Raw genomic sequence first — 13337 nt, 5'->3', positions numbered from 1 at the left:
GCGTGTGCGAGAAGGCACCGTACCCGACCGGTGCTCCTGAGGGTCTGACCAGCACTGCCAACCATAGCTCAACGCCCGAGCCGGATCAGCGCTGCCCGACGTGTGCGGTTGGTGTTCTGGCTGGTGCCACCTCGTTCTCTCTTAGGATGTAAAGTAAACATCTGAACAGTGGATGTCCAGGAGTAAACACCTATTACCTGCTGTCCTAGTCCTTGCTTTTATGTCCTCAGCAGAAACACGGAGATTGCTGTTTGAGGAACTGTTACTAGGAGAGGGCACGCTGGCCAAGTGGGTTGAACGTCAGCAAGAGTTGCAATAATCCTGCCAATACACAAAGTCAACAGGAAGCCATCGGGTGAGCACAGTGTCCTCTTCCCCTTCAGAGCAGGGTGGAGATGAATAATGACCCAGGGTTTGTGCGTTGACCTGGAGAGTCCCGTGATCAGCTGCTTCAGGGGCTGTACACCACTGAGTAGTAGGAGCGGCTCGGAGGGGAAGCGATTTTTAGTTTGGATGCAGACGTTTTACTGTAGTTCATGCGCTCGTTTTCTCCTACACAGGATTATCTGGTGGTTTTCTTGAGTCACTGCCACCACTTGAAGGTTCAAAAGTTTCCTTGTAGAGCTGCTCATGGGGTTTTTCAGATTACCACAGCTTAACTTAGCAGTGAAAAATGCACTTACTTGGTAGCTGCCCTGTGTGCAGCAGTCTGTAGTGTTTTGGGATGAATGGTGGTCTGAAAGCATGAAGACATGATGATTTATATTAGTGGTGTCTCCCAAGCGTGAGTGTGTGGATAGATTTTGTTCAAACCCTTCAATTTCTCCAGCGTATATCATCATCTGTCATCGGTTGCTTGGCCTGGCTTTGATCTGATATCACTTGAACTATAAAATGCTTTAAGACATTTGCCAGCCAGTCGGCTATTGAGTGTAGACAAGATACTTTTTTTAAAAAAAAATTAATTATAAGAGTATGCTCACGTTTAAAACTGGCAACAGGCACCATTTCACCAACAAAATACAAAGTTTGGGAAGTGTCTGGAAAGAGGAATGTTTCCTTCCCATCCCTAGCCAACAATATGTGTTTCTTAGAGGGATAATCAGATTGTCTGTCCAGCCTCGTGCTCTGATGGACACACACCGCGGTGAACCTCGGCAACGTGGTGTTCGCTCTCCAGTGGCATTGGCACAGCTGGGAAAGGACATCATCGCATCTCACCAGTGTGAATTAAGGTCCTCCTTAGTGGAAAGCATCCCAGTACACCTCATGTGGTCACTTCCATTTTCCTGGTCTTAATACCAGTGGGCTCTTGTTTCAGTCTGGGGCCAGATAAATGTCCCGTTGCTGTTCACTGTAAAGCAAAGATGTCTGGCAAGAAGAGGAATAGAGGGCTTAAATAATTTATAGCTCCATGCATGCATTTAAACACAAACTAGAAGAAAAGTAACTAAGACAGACTCTTTCCATTCCTGTTAAATCACCCTTCTGTAGCCCTAACTTCTCTGTGGCAGATGGGAGAACATAACCATAAATATGTTTGCAGAAGACGCTGAAGTATTTATGTGGCACGGCACGCGCACCCAGTAGCGACTTCCCTTCAACAAGAAACACAGATGAAAGCTGTCTGCAAATGTTATATGCAGATGAAATTCCACATACCACTAATTTTTTTGCCTGCAATCAAGGCTCCAAGGCTACAGATGGAAGTATTAACCACATTTTAGAAAGAATGCTGTCTGAGGGTGCCGATCGCTCTTCAGCTGGCAGCGTCTCTGCCCCGCAGAGGTAGCAGGTAAGCCCTGCCACCTGACAGATAAGCCTCCAAGATGTTGAATATCTCCTCCAAGGCCACTGTGAGCCTCCTGTTTCCCTCGTGCAAAAGATGGAGACGGATACCCAGCCGTTTTGTGTGAAAAGGGATCCTAAGGGAAAAGCTTTGTTAAATGATAGAGGAGGAAAATAATTAAATAGATGCAGTCTGGATGACACTGCAGGAGAGAAGCAGCTTCCTCTCGTGAGACTGTAGGAGAGTGCTGTGGGTTATTGCGTTTCACATCTGGGGCACAATGGGCTTTGGTCGCCTTCTGCCCAGGTATGAATTGTGTCTGTATCACAAACACTTAAAGTCCTTCTCGTGCTTACCAAATCCCCAGATGTTTTAAATCATTTTAGGATCCACCAAGTATTTAAATTAGCAGGGTTGTCAGGGTGTGTAATGATAGGATGGAAAATGTCAGGGATGGGTGTGAGCAACATACTGAAAGCAAATTACCCCTCTTCTTTAGTCTGTCACCAGTGGTGGGAAGAGGTAAATAGTGTCCATGGGCTGGGATTTTCAGGGGTTGTAGAAGCCTAACGCCTTGTACTGCAAATTAGAGAGTTAAGGGGCGGGGGGAGCTAATATATGTGTGTCTAAGGCAAACAAACAAGTAAAGCCCCTCGTTTATAACCAGCGCTGCATCCTGCTTGCCTCTCCTTATCACTCTGCAGAGAAAATTGGCATCGGATCAGTCAGGCTGATGGACTTGGAAAGGGGTAGGGCTGTTGAACTGCATCTGTGGTGGACAGCAGGCATCGCTGCCCTGTGTTCACAGGCTGTCTCCCCTTTCGCAGCCCTCTGCCCAAAAGCTTGTAGTGGATGTGTATTGCTTGGCCCAGGTCCTCCCATCCCGTGCTAGGCCAGAGGGCTGATAGAAATCGCTGTGCTGAAGTGCTGTATCTGAGAGGGGACGCTTGGCAGCAGGCTCGTGGAGGCCAGGCATCTGCTCTTCCTCATAATTCATCTCGTTCTTCCTCGTTGCAAATGCAGGCGCTCCTTTGGCTGTTCATGAAGGGCCGGCAGCCCAGCGTCCAGACGGCGTTGAACACTGTGTCTGCGACAGATTCGCAAGCTGCAGAGAAGGAAAAGATGAGGCAGGTAAGTAGCAGGCGCGCTGGGACATCTGAGGGCTGGGTGGAAGCACCCTAGCCTGAGCCCTGCACCGACTTATGTGGTATTTGCAGTTTGGCTGTCGTCTGGGTAGTGCAATTTTATAAATCCAGAGGTTCCCTTCTGCTGACCTGGGGGCTCTTTTCTCCCTAGGGTGGCACCAAGCTGGCACTAACTTCTCTCCCCACTAACCCCCCTGCTTTCTTGCCTCTCTCAGGCTTTTCTGGTTGATGGATTATTTGGTGTACTGCAAATAGCACTGTTTACCAAGCACATTTCCCAGAAGACCTCTACAGTACTGTCTTTCCTGGCTCCCTCTCCCCTCAGTTGCCTATAGCCACTACTAACCAACCTTCTGTGCTTTTGGGGAGTTACAACGCCAGCTGCCAGCCAGCATGAAAAATCCTACTGCGGTTGCAACAGCAGAGCTGTTGATACAGTGTGCCTGACTACTAGTCCCTCCTCTTCCCAAATAACAAGCCTGAAACTGCTTGTCAATAAATAGATAGGTTAATATCAGGTCTTTTAGGGTTTATTCTCTGGCACTAACGTCGGTTGCTGTATGCGTAACAGATTTGGGAAAGCTCTGCCTTTGGGACTGTCTCCGACTCTCTCCTCCTGTCTCAACCTCTCCAAGCACCTCGCTCTGCTCCTGCTACTTCAGGAGTCTGCTCGGTTGGAGAGGCTGTAGTGAGTCAGAGGGAAAACAGAGACTGCTTAACTGGCACTGCTGCAGCTGGGATGTTTGTGCCACGTGAAGGGAGTGCAGCTGCACTTCCCCTGCCTGCTTTCTCTGAACTGCCGGTGACTCAGTGGAAAAGATCCCAGATAAGAGCGGGGATGGTGGAGGAGGAGGACTGTGTGACAGGAGCTGCTCAGAGCAGCCCTGAGGACAGGGAGCGGCAGGTATAGAGCAGAAGGAAGAGAGGACGGCTCAGAGGTTTGTTCACGTGAGCAACACTTGTGCCTGGTGTGGCAACCAAGTCAGAGATGCTGGAGGAATCTAGTCCTAGCTGACTATAGGCAGAGGTGGCTCAGCCAAGGAGTGTGGCCGCTGCCCCAACCTAACTGCTTAGGGCCTGTCTGTTGGCTTCACTGCTGCAGGCAGAAAGGGAAAAGTAGGGATCTGAAAAATTGGCAGGGGAAGATCCAAAGAGATAGGAAGAGGTTGGCTGCACCAGGGCCTGTAGATAAGGGTGACCATGAAAGACTGGCAGTACTTGGCTCGTAGCACTTATATCTCAGCCCACATCTTTGTTTTCTCTTGCTGACCTGGACACTTTTTCCAAACATTTATCTCTGATGAGGTAGAAACTGCACTAGTACCGGTGTCATGCAGACTTGTCTGTGTGCCCTAATCAGGCTGCCCCTTTGGAAAACAAATGTATATTGAACTATACCTTATAGCAGGGCATCGGCAGCGGTGATGAACCCGGAGGGGCTGGCTGCAATTAGCTGCCAGAAGCTCAGCAGCACCACCAGTTTTATTTGGCTTTGGGAACGGGCTGTTCTCAAGGGCTCTGACAGTTTTTCAGACCAGAGCTCCTGGAAATATCTTTACGTGTTTCAGTGTCACCTGCTGTTGGAAGGTCTTATCTCTGCCTGTCCTGCATTATGGCCACACAGCCCCTCTGCAAGAGATGTCTCACAGAGCCCCTGTCCTTGGCTCTCCCAGTTTTTTGGCCCTTGAACCATGTACAGGTTTCAGCATGTGGCTTACAGGCTCTGGAAGGCTTTTTGGTCTCCTGTGAAGGTGTTTGAACTCTCAGGGAGGGCATCCAAGGGTTGAAGGAATTGCTTTTAGGGTTTTTTTTGTTGTTTGTTTTTTTTTCTTTCCACATGTGTTTTGTAATGTTTTCCAAACATAAATAATTTTAGGTCTCTGGTCTGGGGGCAGATCTCAGTGTTCTCACTCATCTCTGACCCATCTGTGACAAGCACAGGACAGATGTGAGCCGGGAAGCCTACCTTCCACCTTGGAGACGAACCCGAGGCTGCGCTTGAGGTCGGAGCAGATGGAGTGGAGGCACCAGCGGAACTTGGCGTCGCAGCGGTATTTGTTGGCCCCGCAGGTGTCGTAACAAACATCCAGCTGGTTACAGCACTTGGTCATGGCAGGGATGCCCAAATCTAGCTGGGGAAAGAGAGAGAAGAAGTGTCCCTTGGCTGCATCCTGGCTTTGGATTCAAACAGCTGCAACTGGGTGAGGTCCTTTTCCAAAGCTACCCCTGATAGCTGGGGCAGCAGGAGGGAACACGTGCTTCTCCCTCACCATCGAAAGAAAGTGGTGACAGTAGTGCAGGTCCAAGGCAGGGTAGACCACATTCCTTTCTCTCTGTTGCGGGGGATTAACCTCTGGTGGAGAGGTGGGAAACAGCCCCTCCACGACCATTTGCTAGTCCTCATTTGTCAGAGCTCATCGGAGAGCTTCCTGTCCTTGCCAGCAGTGGCAAAGGCCCCTTTTCTCTTTCCTCCTTTTCCCATAACCTGACGAGTCCTGCTTCTTGGCCTGATAAATCTGCTATAAGTGTCATTAATGCCTTATTTCTCAGAGATGCAATTGTGAGGCCAAGGACAAATACAGCTTGGCCAAGGGAGTTCTACTTGCTTGGAGGTAAACAGCAAGCTTAGCTAATAACCTTGGGAGTGATGGGGCAGAAGGCCTGTCTCCTGGAGAGGCTGGGCTCGTTAGCTTGTTATAAATTCTTCCTCTTTTTGGCCTTCCTCATGTAAAATTTAGGAGATGAATTGTGCTCATGACTGCCTGTGTAAGGAGGAGGTACCGCAGAAATGCCCACAAGGTTTGCAATGAAATGTAGTTTAGGGAGCTCATCTAACGTGAAAAATGGGCTGTAAAGAGATGGGTTTTCAGAGCAGGAATCTGCCTAATTGCTGCAGACTTTCCCTCCCCGATATGATTAGCTGGTTACTGTGATTAGAGACCTGCATCATTTGGGAACGGCGGGTGTGGAGTACATACACTTTGGGGTACCTTGAGCCCCAGAAAATAGGAGCTGCAGCCGTTGGGTTCTTGGGGTTTGTAGTGAGGTCGTGGCATTGGAGCCTTCCCTGAGAAAGAAAGGAAAAATGTTAGGAAAGCCGATCTTCCCACGAGTAGCGCCAAAAAGCCAGGAGGGACAGGCAGCTCCCCTTTGGTCTGCTCCCCCAAACACTTCATTCTCCTCCAGGAGACCCAGGGAGGGAAGGATGGGTACTAGAGCTGGCTGAGACACTGGCCCTGCTCTCAGGGTTCTACAGCCTGGCTTAGCTTGCACCTCCTCTAGCATGGCTGCTGGAGCACCACGTTGGGCGTGAACTGGATCCCCAATGCCTCCCAAATGTTTAAGCTGGTCTGAGTCCAGTCTCTAGGTTTGGGACTCTCCCCAGCTCTTAGAAATGGCCGAGTCCCTCTTTGCAGCGTGGGGTTTTGCAGTTGAGCAGCCCTCCGTGCTGGAGCTAGTGCCTCAGACCTCCCAAATCTCCTAGGAGCTTTTGCATGTGCTTTCTGAGAGCTCTGCACAGCTTGGATCATCCAGCTGAGTTTTTAACGCCTCCAAGAAACTACTAGCTTAGCAAGAGCATTTCTTTCCATCCTCAGTTCATTCTCAGAGCGTTGGTGAGCTGTGGATCTCCGCAAAGTTGTGCTAGACCTTGCGTGTCTGATCTTGCTCTGAGCAGGAGGTCGTCTGGGTCCCTGTTTTCTGTGTGTGGTGATGCACTGCCATGTTTTGCAAATAGTTTCTGTCCTTTTATCTCTGCCTTCCCTTAGTAGGCTGCTTAATATGCATAGAGGAGCAAGAATTTCCTCCATGAATAATTATTTACCCGATGTAGAAAGAGTCCAGCAGACAATCAGCTAACAGTAGCTTCAGCAGCAATTTAATCTGTTTTACTTTGCTTTAAAGGTGTGCAGACCCTCCTCTCTGCCTGCCAGGGCTTTGTATGTGGCTGACAGAGTGCTTTGGGTGTGAGGGGTGGGCACCCAGGGCTGGGGTGGAAACTGTCCATGTGGAAAGGAGATCTGTCTGTTCCCTGCCTTGTCTCATCCTCTTTCTCTCATCACTACCTCAACCCTCATCTCCACCTAACCTAATACCTCTGGTTTGGGGAGGGCAAGTCGCCAGGCTTCTTGTGTGCCTTGACCCAGCTGTGTAAGGAGCTTGTTTAAAGGTGGGAGAGGATTCTCCCCTGGAGAAGTCACGGAGACCACCCCTCACGGAGTTGGGTTTCTCTGTACTGTCCCTTGGTGTGTGTTCAGTGCTTGTTCTGTTGCTGTCCCAGCTGGATTTATAAAAGGGAGATCTCAAATGCAGAGTGAGGTGTTAAAACGAGACATTTGAACCCTGCTCTGGAAAACTTTATAAGCTGTGTGAATGCTCCAGCAAAAACATGTGTGAGCTGAACCTTCTCTAAGTCCATCACATCTAGGGTTAAGTTTCTGCTTCCCTGAACACCACTAGACAATTTATATAGACATAAAATAGATCTAATTTAGCCTTTCAGGCAGGGTTGGGTTCTTCTAAACTCGATTTCCACTGTTTTGTTCTTGTCAGCACTGATAATCATTTAAGACACTTTTCCCCTTTTCTCTGTCAAGGTACCTAAAGTACCAGTGGTTAATATAGCCATAAATCTACTGTGTTCTTGAGAAGACCTCACAGCCAAATGCCTCAGAAGGTCTTATGTAGGAGTGTTCTCAGCACCTTCTAAATGAAAAATTGCCAGAGCGGTTTTGTTTAAACAACAGATTTGCAACAAATAGACAACAAACTGAAATCCTGTCCAGCTGTGAGACGCCAATGGCCAATTTTCTCCAGCAATGCAGTGTGCACCAAGGGTTTAGCTGTCTGCAAGCCAAGATAAAGCTCTCTAGTTGACATTACCACCGGGTGATGGCATTTGTGTGGGAAGGTATTCTCAGTAGAGCAGTTACTAACTGTGTTTCTACCTTTTTGGCTCCCTTTGAATAGGTCAGACCGGCTTTGTGCTCCAGGTGTAATTTTCTAGTGCAGAAAGCATTGTTATTTTGAGCAGGTAGAGCTGAGTTAACAGGAGACAAAGAGTACAAATCACTTGGTTGCGGCACACCATCGTTATAGGATTATCTTCACACCAAAACATAACTTAAGTCTGTTGAGGTACGCTGACACGGGGTAATTTCTGAGTTCATCACACGTTGCACATTACACTATTTGGGTGGTTATGCTGTAGAGAGAAGGAATTATGTCTATATATGAGCTGAATCTATAACCCAGGGCTCCCAAGCAGTATAACGAGAGAAGGGCTGCGCTCAGGTCTCGACGCAATTCATAGCCTAGTTGCTCTTTTGGAAGGGGGTGAGAATTGGGACTCAGAATTCAAACGTTCCTGAACTTGAGGTAGGAGGCAGAGGAAAGTTCAAAATCCAAGGTGGATTTTGCAGGATAGGGTCAAATTTTAATGACTTGCTGGTAATACTGACGATAAGTTATGTTCCTGCAGCGCATTGGTAATTAATGGGATAAGGTGGCAAGTCGAGAGTAGGAGTGAGACTGTCTGGGGGTATGGAGATAACTGAGTTTCCAGAGAAAACCTTCCATTAAGCTGAAGTTACAGCTATTATAATGTCGTAGAAAGTTGTTCTGAGAAAAAATAAAATCTCACATGGGAATTGTGGTGATCAACAAAACATTGAACTGCCTTCAAAATAAGCCCTTGTAGGAAACCTGCCCCCCTCCTCTCTGAAAAACAGAGCTTAATCATTTGTAAAGTGCACCTTTGTGAGCTTCTCGGCTAGATAAAGTCCAAGGCACCACAGTTAACCTCTCTCCCACGTGTTGTTTTCTAGCTAACAGGAAAACAAAAGGGAAGCAGAAATAATAGTTGTCCTGACTCTATATGAGCACCGACTCTGTGCTCTTGTTATCATTAATTGCTTGCCCATCCTTATAGGCAGGTCTGTGATGGGGAAGGGACTTGGTGGGTCCCACTGGCTGTGTTTCACCAGGGGCCTGTTGTGGTTTGTCTGCTTGCTGCAGGGCATCTCTGGGGAGAGGTGACCAGAAGACAGCTGCAAGCACCACTGGACCTGCCCAGCAGCGCGCTGAAGAGCGATGCCCATGTGTAAAGCACAGCATAGCTAAGGAAGCCTGTTCTGTGGAAGAAGATACACTTCGGGGCACTGCCTTGGTCGCGTGACCTTAGAGGAGAACTGAAGTTGAGTTTCTAATGGGAAGTGAGTTTCCCTGGTGCATTTTAATATCTCCAGGCTGTTGTAGCTATGCCAAGAGACTGGAAAACAGCCAGCTGGCTAGAACAGCTGCTGGCGATGCAGGAGGTCTCAGACACTGCAGTACTGGTATGCTGGCAGGGGGAAGTGAATGTATTTGTGGGTGATGGTCTTGGGGCTCCTTGCTGTTTCGAGTGGTCCATTGTTATTTCTCTGCCCCAGGCATGCAGGCTTTGGGCAGACCTTGCCCATACATACCACAGCCTTTTAGTGCTGTGTTGGAGAGCCTGACTTTGAAGGTTTTATTCCCACAGCCTGGATGTGCCTCCTCATCTTAAGCCCCTCAGGACCAAATGCTGGGCAGAACATTGAAGTCCTGCCTGGCCAGACAGCTGAAGGAAGCTGTCAAGCGTTTTACTCCCAATTCAGGCTGTTTCCCCTGCTGAGATGGCCAGAGAGATTCTGTAAGGAGGAGGAGATACTTGCTAGCAAATGCTAGTGTAACCCTAATGTCCTGGTTTAAGGGAGCAATCAATCAAGTTGTTTTCAGCCCTCGCTAGCTGCTGACAAATCAGGAGGAGAGTCTTACAGCCAGAACAGCCAAGTGCTTCGTGCTCAGCTGAAGATGGATGTGGCAATCACAGGTGAGTCCTGACCTTTATTGTGGCAAAATAAGCAATTATCGGTGTCTCTTGGCTGAAATGAAAGAAAGTAGAAGGCATAATTTTTGCTTCGTGCCTGGGGAAAAAGCAGTCAGGCCCTGACTCAGCAGCAAGATGGTGAAGATGGTTTGTGTTCATTCTTCTAGGCCCAGGCACCTGGTCTCACTGGTTTAGGATCATCCCTGCATCCCCTCCACTTGCAGTTTGCAATGTCTGTGCTAGAGACAAATGGTCCTGGAAGAGTCCAGCTGAACCCTTGGAGGCACACGGGAGGTGTTTCAATAGTCTCCTCCTTCAGCCAGTGATTAATGAGCTGTTCAGCAGAGGACGAGAACAGGGCTAACGATGTGCTTGTTCGTTTTCCTCTCTAGGTAAAGCATTTCTCTAGTGAGATGCAGGATGCTCTCGGGGACCAGGCAGGCATTTGTGCTGCTCTGTGGAGATGCTCTTCCCCCTGCCCAGAGCACAGGGGCAGGGAGAGCCCCAACCTCGGGATGTGCCCAGGAGTGATGACTTCTCCAGGACATGGTGAGTCCTGAGACTCCCTGAAATGAGCTCTGAATATCAGCCCTCCCAAAGCTTGCCCCAGGCATGCTGCAGTCCCAGCCACCCTGTGCCCACTACCTGGGTTTTCAGTCCCTGCTTTAAGAAGGGCAGGTCCCTTTCTGCTCCGAATTTGGAGTGTGGGGTGGACCTAAAGAGAGGTTGTCTCACATGGCACGGGGCTGCCACAGCATGGGTCTGGGGACGGGCTGCCTGATGGGCAAATGGCCTCATCCTGCATGCTGGGGCGATGCCGTGGTGTGCATGGGGGTCTCCTCCCCCAGACACTGCCACCAATGGGCCCCACAGAGCAGCCATGGCTCTGAGAGCTGCTGTGGAGAGGCAGCCCTGGCTGGGGAGTGCCATGGGGCCCCGGGCTGAGGGACCAGGGCCACGGTGGGGCCGAGATGATGGGCTGAGATGCCTGGCTCCCTGCAGGTCCTTCCTCAGGGAAGGAGAGGGGTTGAAATCTCCTCTGTGCTCACAAGCATCTCACCCAGGCGGTCACTAGGGACATGGAATGAAGCTGGGGGGAAAAGTGCTGATGGACAGTCGTGGATGGGCAGGCTGAGGTGATGGAGGACAGTTATTACTGTGGCGACGGTCGTGGGAGGCTGGGGAGAGGACACGTTCTGTAGGAAACCTCCTTGCTGTTCCCAACCAGGTTGTTTCAGCAGGTGCCCTGCTGATGGCTGGGGCTGCCTGTGCCCAGCGCCCCACAGACCTGCACCACAGGGGCCTGCCCCACTGCCCCTCTGTGCGCCCAGTCCCCTGCCCTGCCTGCGCTCCTCCTGCCCTGCTCTCCCAGAGATGTCACCCCCTTCGTCCTGCCCCCAGGACAAACCAAACTCTTCCTTTTTGGTAAGTCACTCTAAAGTCCAAGGCGAGCGGCGGCTGCCTCATTCCGCCTTGAGTACTAAAGGTTCCTCCATGGTGACAGCAGGTCGCGTTTACCTTCCTGTTATCTCCCCTCCTCCAGCCCACGTTATTAGCCAACATGCAACTGCTGAATAACGACGCTCCGAAGGTTGCTGAGATTAGGGCTGCTGGTGACACTAACCACCTCTTCTGAGTCAGGTTGCAGGGGCTGCTCATCCTCCTCTCCAGGACCTCACTGCCTACCCTGGTCCTTCTCTCCAGGGGCCCAGGCAGCCTGGTTGCCTACATGCCCTTCCTGTAAAACCTACGTCCTCTCCTCTTGTGCCCTTGCACACAGTATGGTGCCTTCAAGATCAGGCTGTTCTTGGTGAGAGGGAAAGATGAGGGTTCAGTGTCCCTGTGCTGGCACTATCGGAGAAGTTGTGATTCTCTGCAGTGACTTTTCTGAGCTGCACATAGGGGGGGTCAGGTCGTGGATAGGAGCTGGTTGTGGTCTTGGGGAAGGAGAGCGCTGCGAGTTTCCATACGAGAGGGAAAGGGCAAGGAGAGAGGAGCCAGCAGGAGCCAGGTTCACTTACCATATCGACATCTGTACTGACAAACGCCGTTTTTCCCCCCAAGCAGTTCCAAGAAGGAGTCGAAGTAGCTGTTAACCGTTTCGAAGCTGTCCCGGATGGCCTCGATGCCCCAGTCTGAATAGGACGACTCTGCTTGGGGAGCTTCGTGGGCTGCATTCCCCTGTGTTGTTTCCTCGGCGCATTGCCCTAAGCCCAGGGTCAGGCACAGAACCGCTGCCTCAAAAAGCAGTCGCATGCTGCAGTCCAGATCCAGGCCCCGGAGCCCTCGTCCAGGCAGATGTGCAGGCAGGGAGGAGTGGGAGCGAGCTGCTGTGCGTAGGAGGCAGGTAAGCACCCCTCTCCCCTGGACTTTAAACACTGCCGAGGGAGCCGGCATGAGGTCACCACAATTAGAGTGCAAAGTGCACCGCGGAGATTTGGAACGAGTTCATCTCGCAGAGAAACACCAGGGTTTGAGTTTGCACAATCCCGCTGGAACAGGGTCAGCCCCTGCGGCCCCAGGGCTTCAGCGCCCCCAGAAGGGACCGCTCCCTGGGGTGCTGAGCGGGGTCTGTCTGCCCAGGCTGGCTGGCACATGGGAGACCCTCCGCCTGCCCCACTGAGGCACTACATGGGCTGCCCCACTCTCTCCCCAACCTGTTGGGAGATTAGGACTATCTCCTTGTCCAGAATTTCTGCTGCTCAAGCAATGGGGAGTAAGAGATCAGCAGCAAACTGAGGAGAACCCCTCGCCTTTTCCCTGGGCCCATCGTGGGGTGGGATGAGACGTCCACCCAGCCTAGTTGCTGGGGGGGATTGCTCTTAGCAAACCTGTGGGACCCCAGGGCTGACACACTTGTTGTTTGAAGGGGTTTCCCCCGCCTGGAACAGGCTGGGTACAGAAAAGGGTGGCAGAGAGGGCCGTGTCCTGCTCTGCGCCATGTCCTGCTCTGCACCATGTCCTGCTCTGCACCGTGTCCTGCTCTGCTATGGCTTGAGGGTGCTGATAAGCCTCGTAAGGGTTGATCCAGCAGCTCGTAGTAGTTTGGGTTTAGACATACTGCATTCAGGGCAATCCCTTGGCATGTCCCCTCCAGTTATAGGATCCATTGCCTCTGATGGGACTCCTGATGTCAGACAGCTGGTTGTTACAGCTTTTGCGTAACGCCAGCATTGCGGAATTCAACATGGGGCATAGGTGGCCCAGAGTGAGGAAGGGCTGGCACCGAAACCCAGGTGAGGTCACGGGCTTTTGTGGGGCAGCTGCGGGTCCTGGCTCTGGAGTGGGACTGGCCTGCCAGGACCCAGGGGCCTGCACAGCTGGTGGAGGTTTCAAAGAAGTTACTCATTAAAAGAAAACAGCCAACAGCAAAAGACAGCACAAACCACCGATAAAGAACAGGGAAGGCTCCAGCTGCTCTCAGAAAGCTTTTCAGATGTGTCCCAGCACAGCACTGCCTCTCAGAAACAGCCACGCTGATCGCTGTGGGCTCCAACAGCCAACTTCAGTAGTCATTTCTGTTTGGTTGGCGAGTGGAGACCCTCCAGAGGGCAAG

The 13337-nt window shown here is 50.9% G+C and overlaps 1 protein-coding gene across 1 annotated transcript; it reads right to left on the bottom strand.

Moving 5' to 3' along the window:
• Positions 1-2775: 2775 nt before the first annotated feature.
• Positions 2776-12037, bottom strand: PLA2G12B (phospholipase A2 group XIIB). The gene is made up of 4 exons (XM_068416631.1): positions 11803-12037; positions 5913-6001; positions 4901-5066; positions 2776-2894 (listed from the first exon to the last, which is right to left on the bottom strand). Exons 1-4 carry the CDS (start codon positions 12035-12037, stop codon positions 2776-2778), a joined length of 609 nt encoding a protein of 202 aa, XP_068272732.1.
• Positions 12038-13337: the final 1300 nt, after the last annotated feature.

Source organism: Nyctibius grandis, chromosome 20 (assembly GCF_013368605.1).
Source record: "Nyctibius grandis isolate bNycGra1 chromosome 20, bNycGra1.pri, whole genome shotgun sequence".
NCBI classification, from domain to species: Eukaryota; Metazoa; Chordata; class Aves; order Nyctibiiformes; family Nyctibiidae; genus Nyctibius; species Nyctibius grandis.
The sequence above is the reverse complement of the archived record's forward strand: the minus strand, read 5'-3'. Positions and strand labels throughout refer to the sequence as shown.

Bases quoted from the DNA above. Each gene is read 5' to 3' on its own strand.
- PLA2G12B (XM_068416631.1), bottom strand. From the start codon at position 12,037: ATGCGACTGCTTTTTGAGGCAGCGGTTCTGTGCCTGACCCTGGGCTTA. The intron at 6,002-11,802 runs GTAAGTGAACCT...TTTCTTTCTCAG, and splicing joins TCAGTACAGATGTCGATATG to GGAAGGCTCCAATGCCACGA. The intron at 2,895-4,900 runs GTAGGCTTCCCG...CCTTCTCTGCAG, and splicing joins GTTCGTCTCCAAGGTGGAAG to CTTGCGAATCTGTCGCAGAC.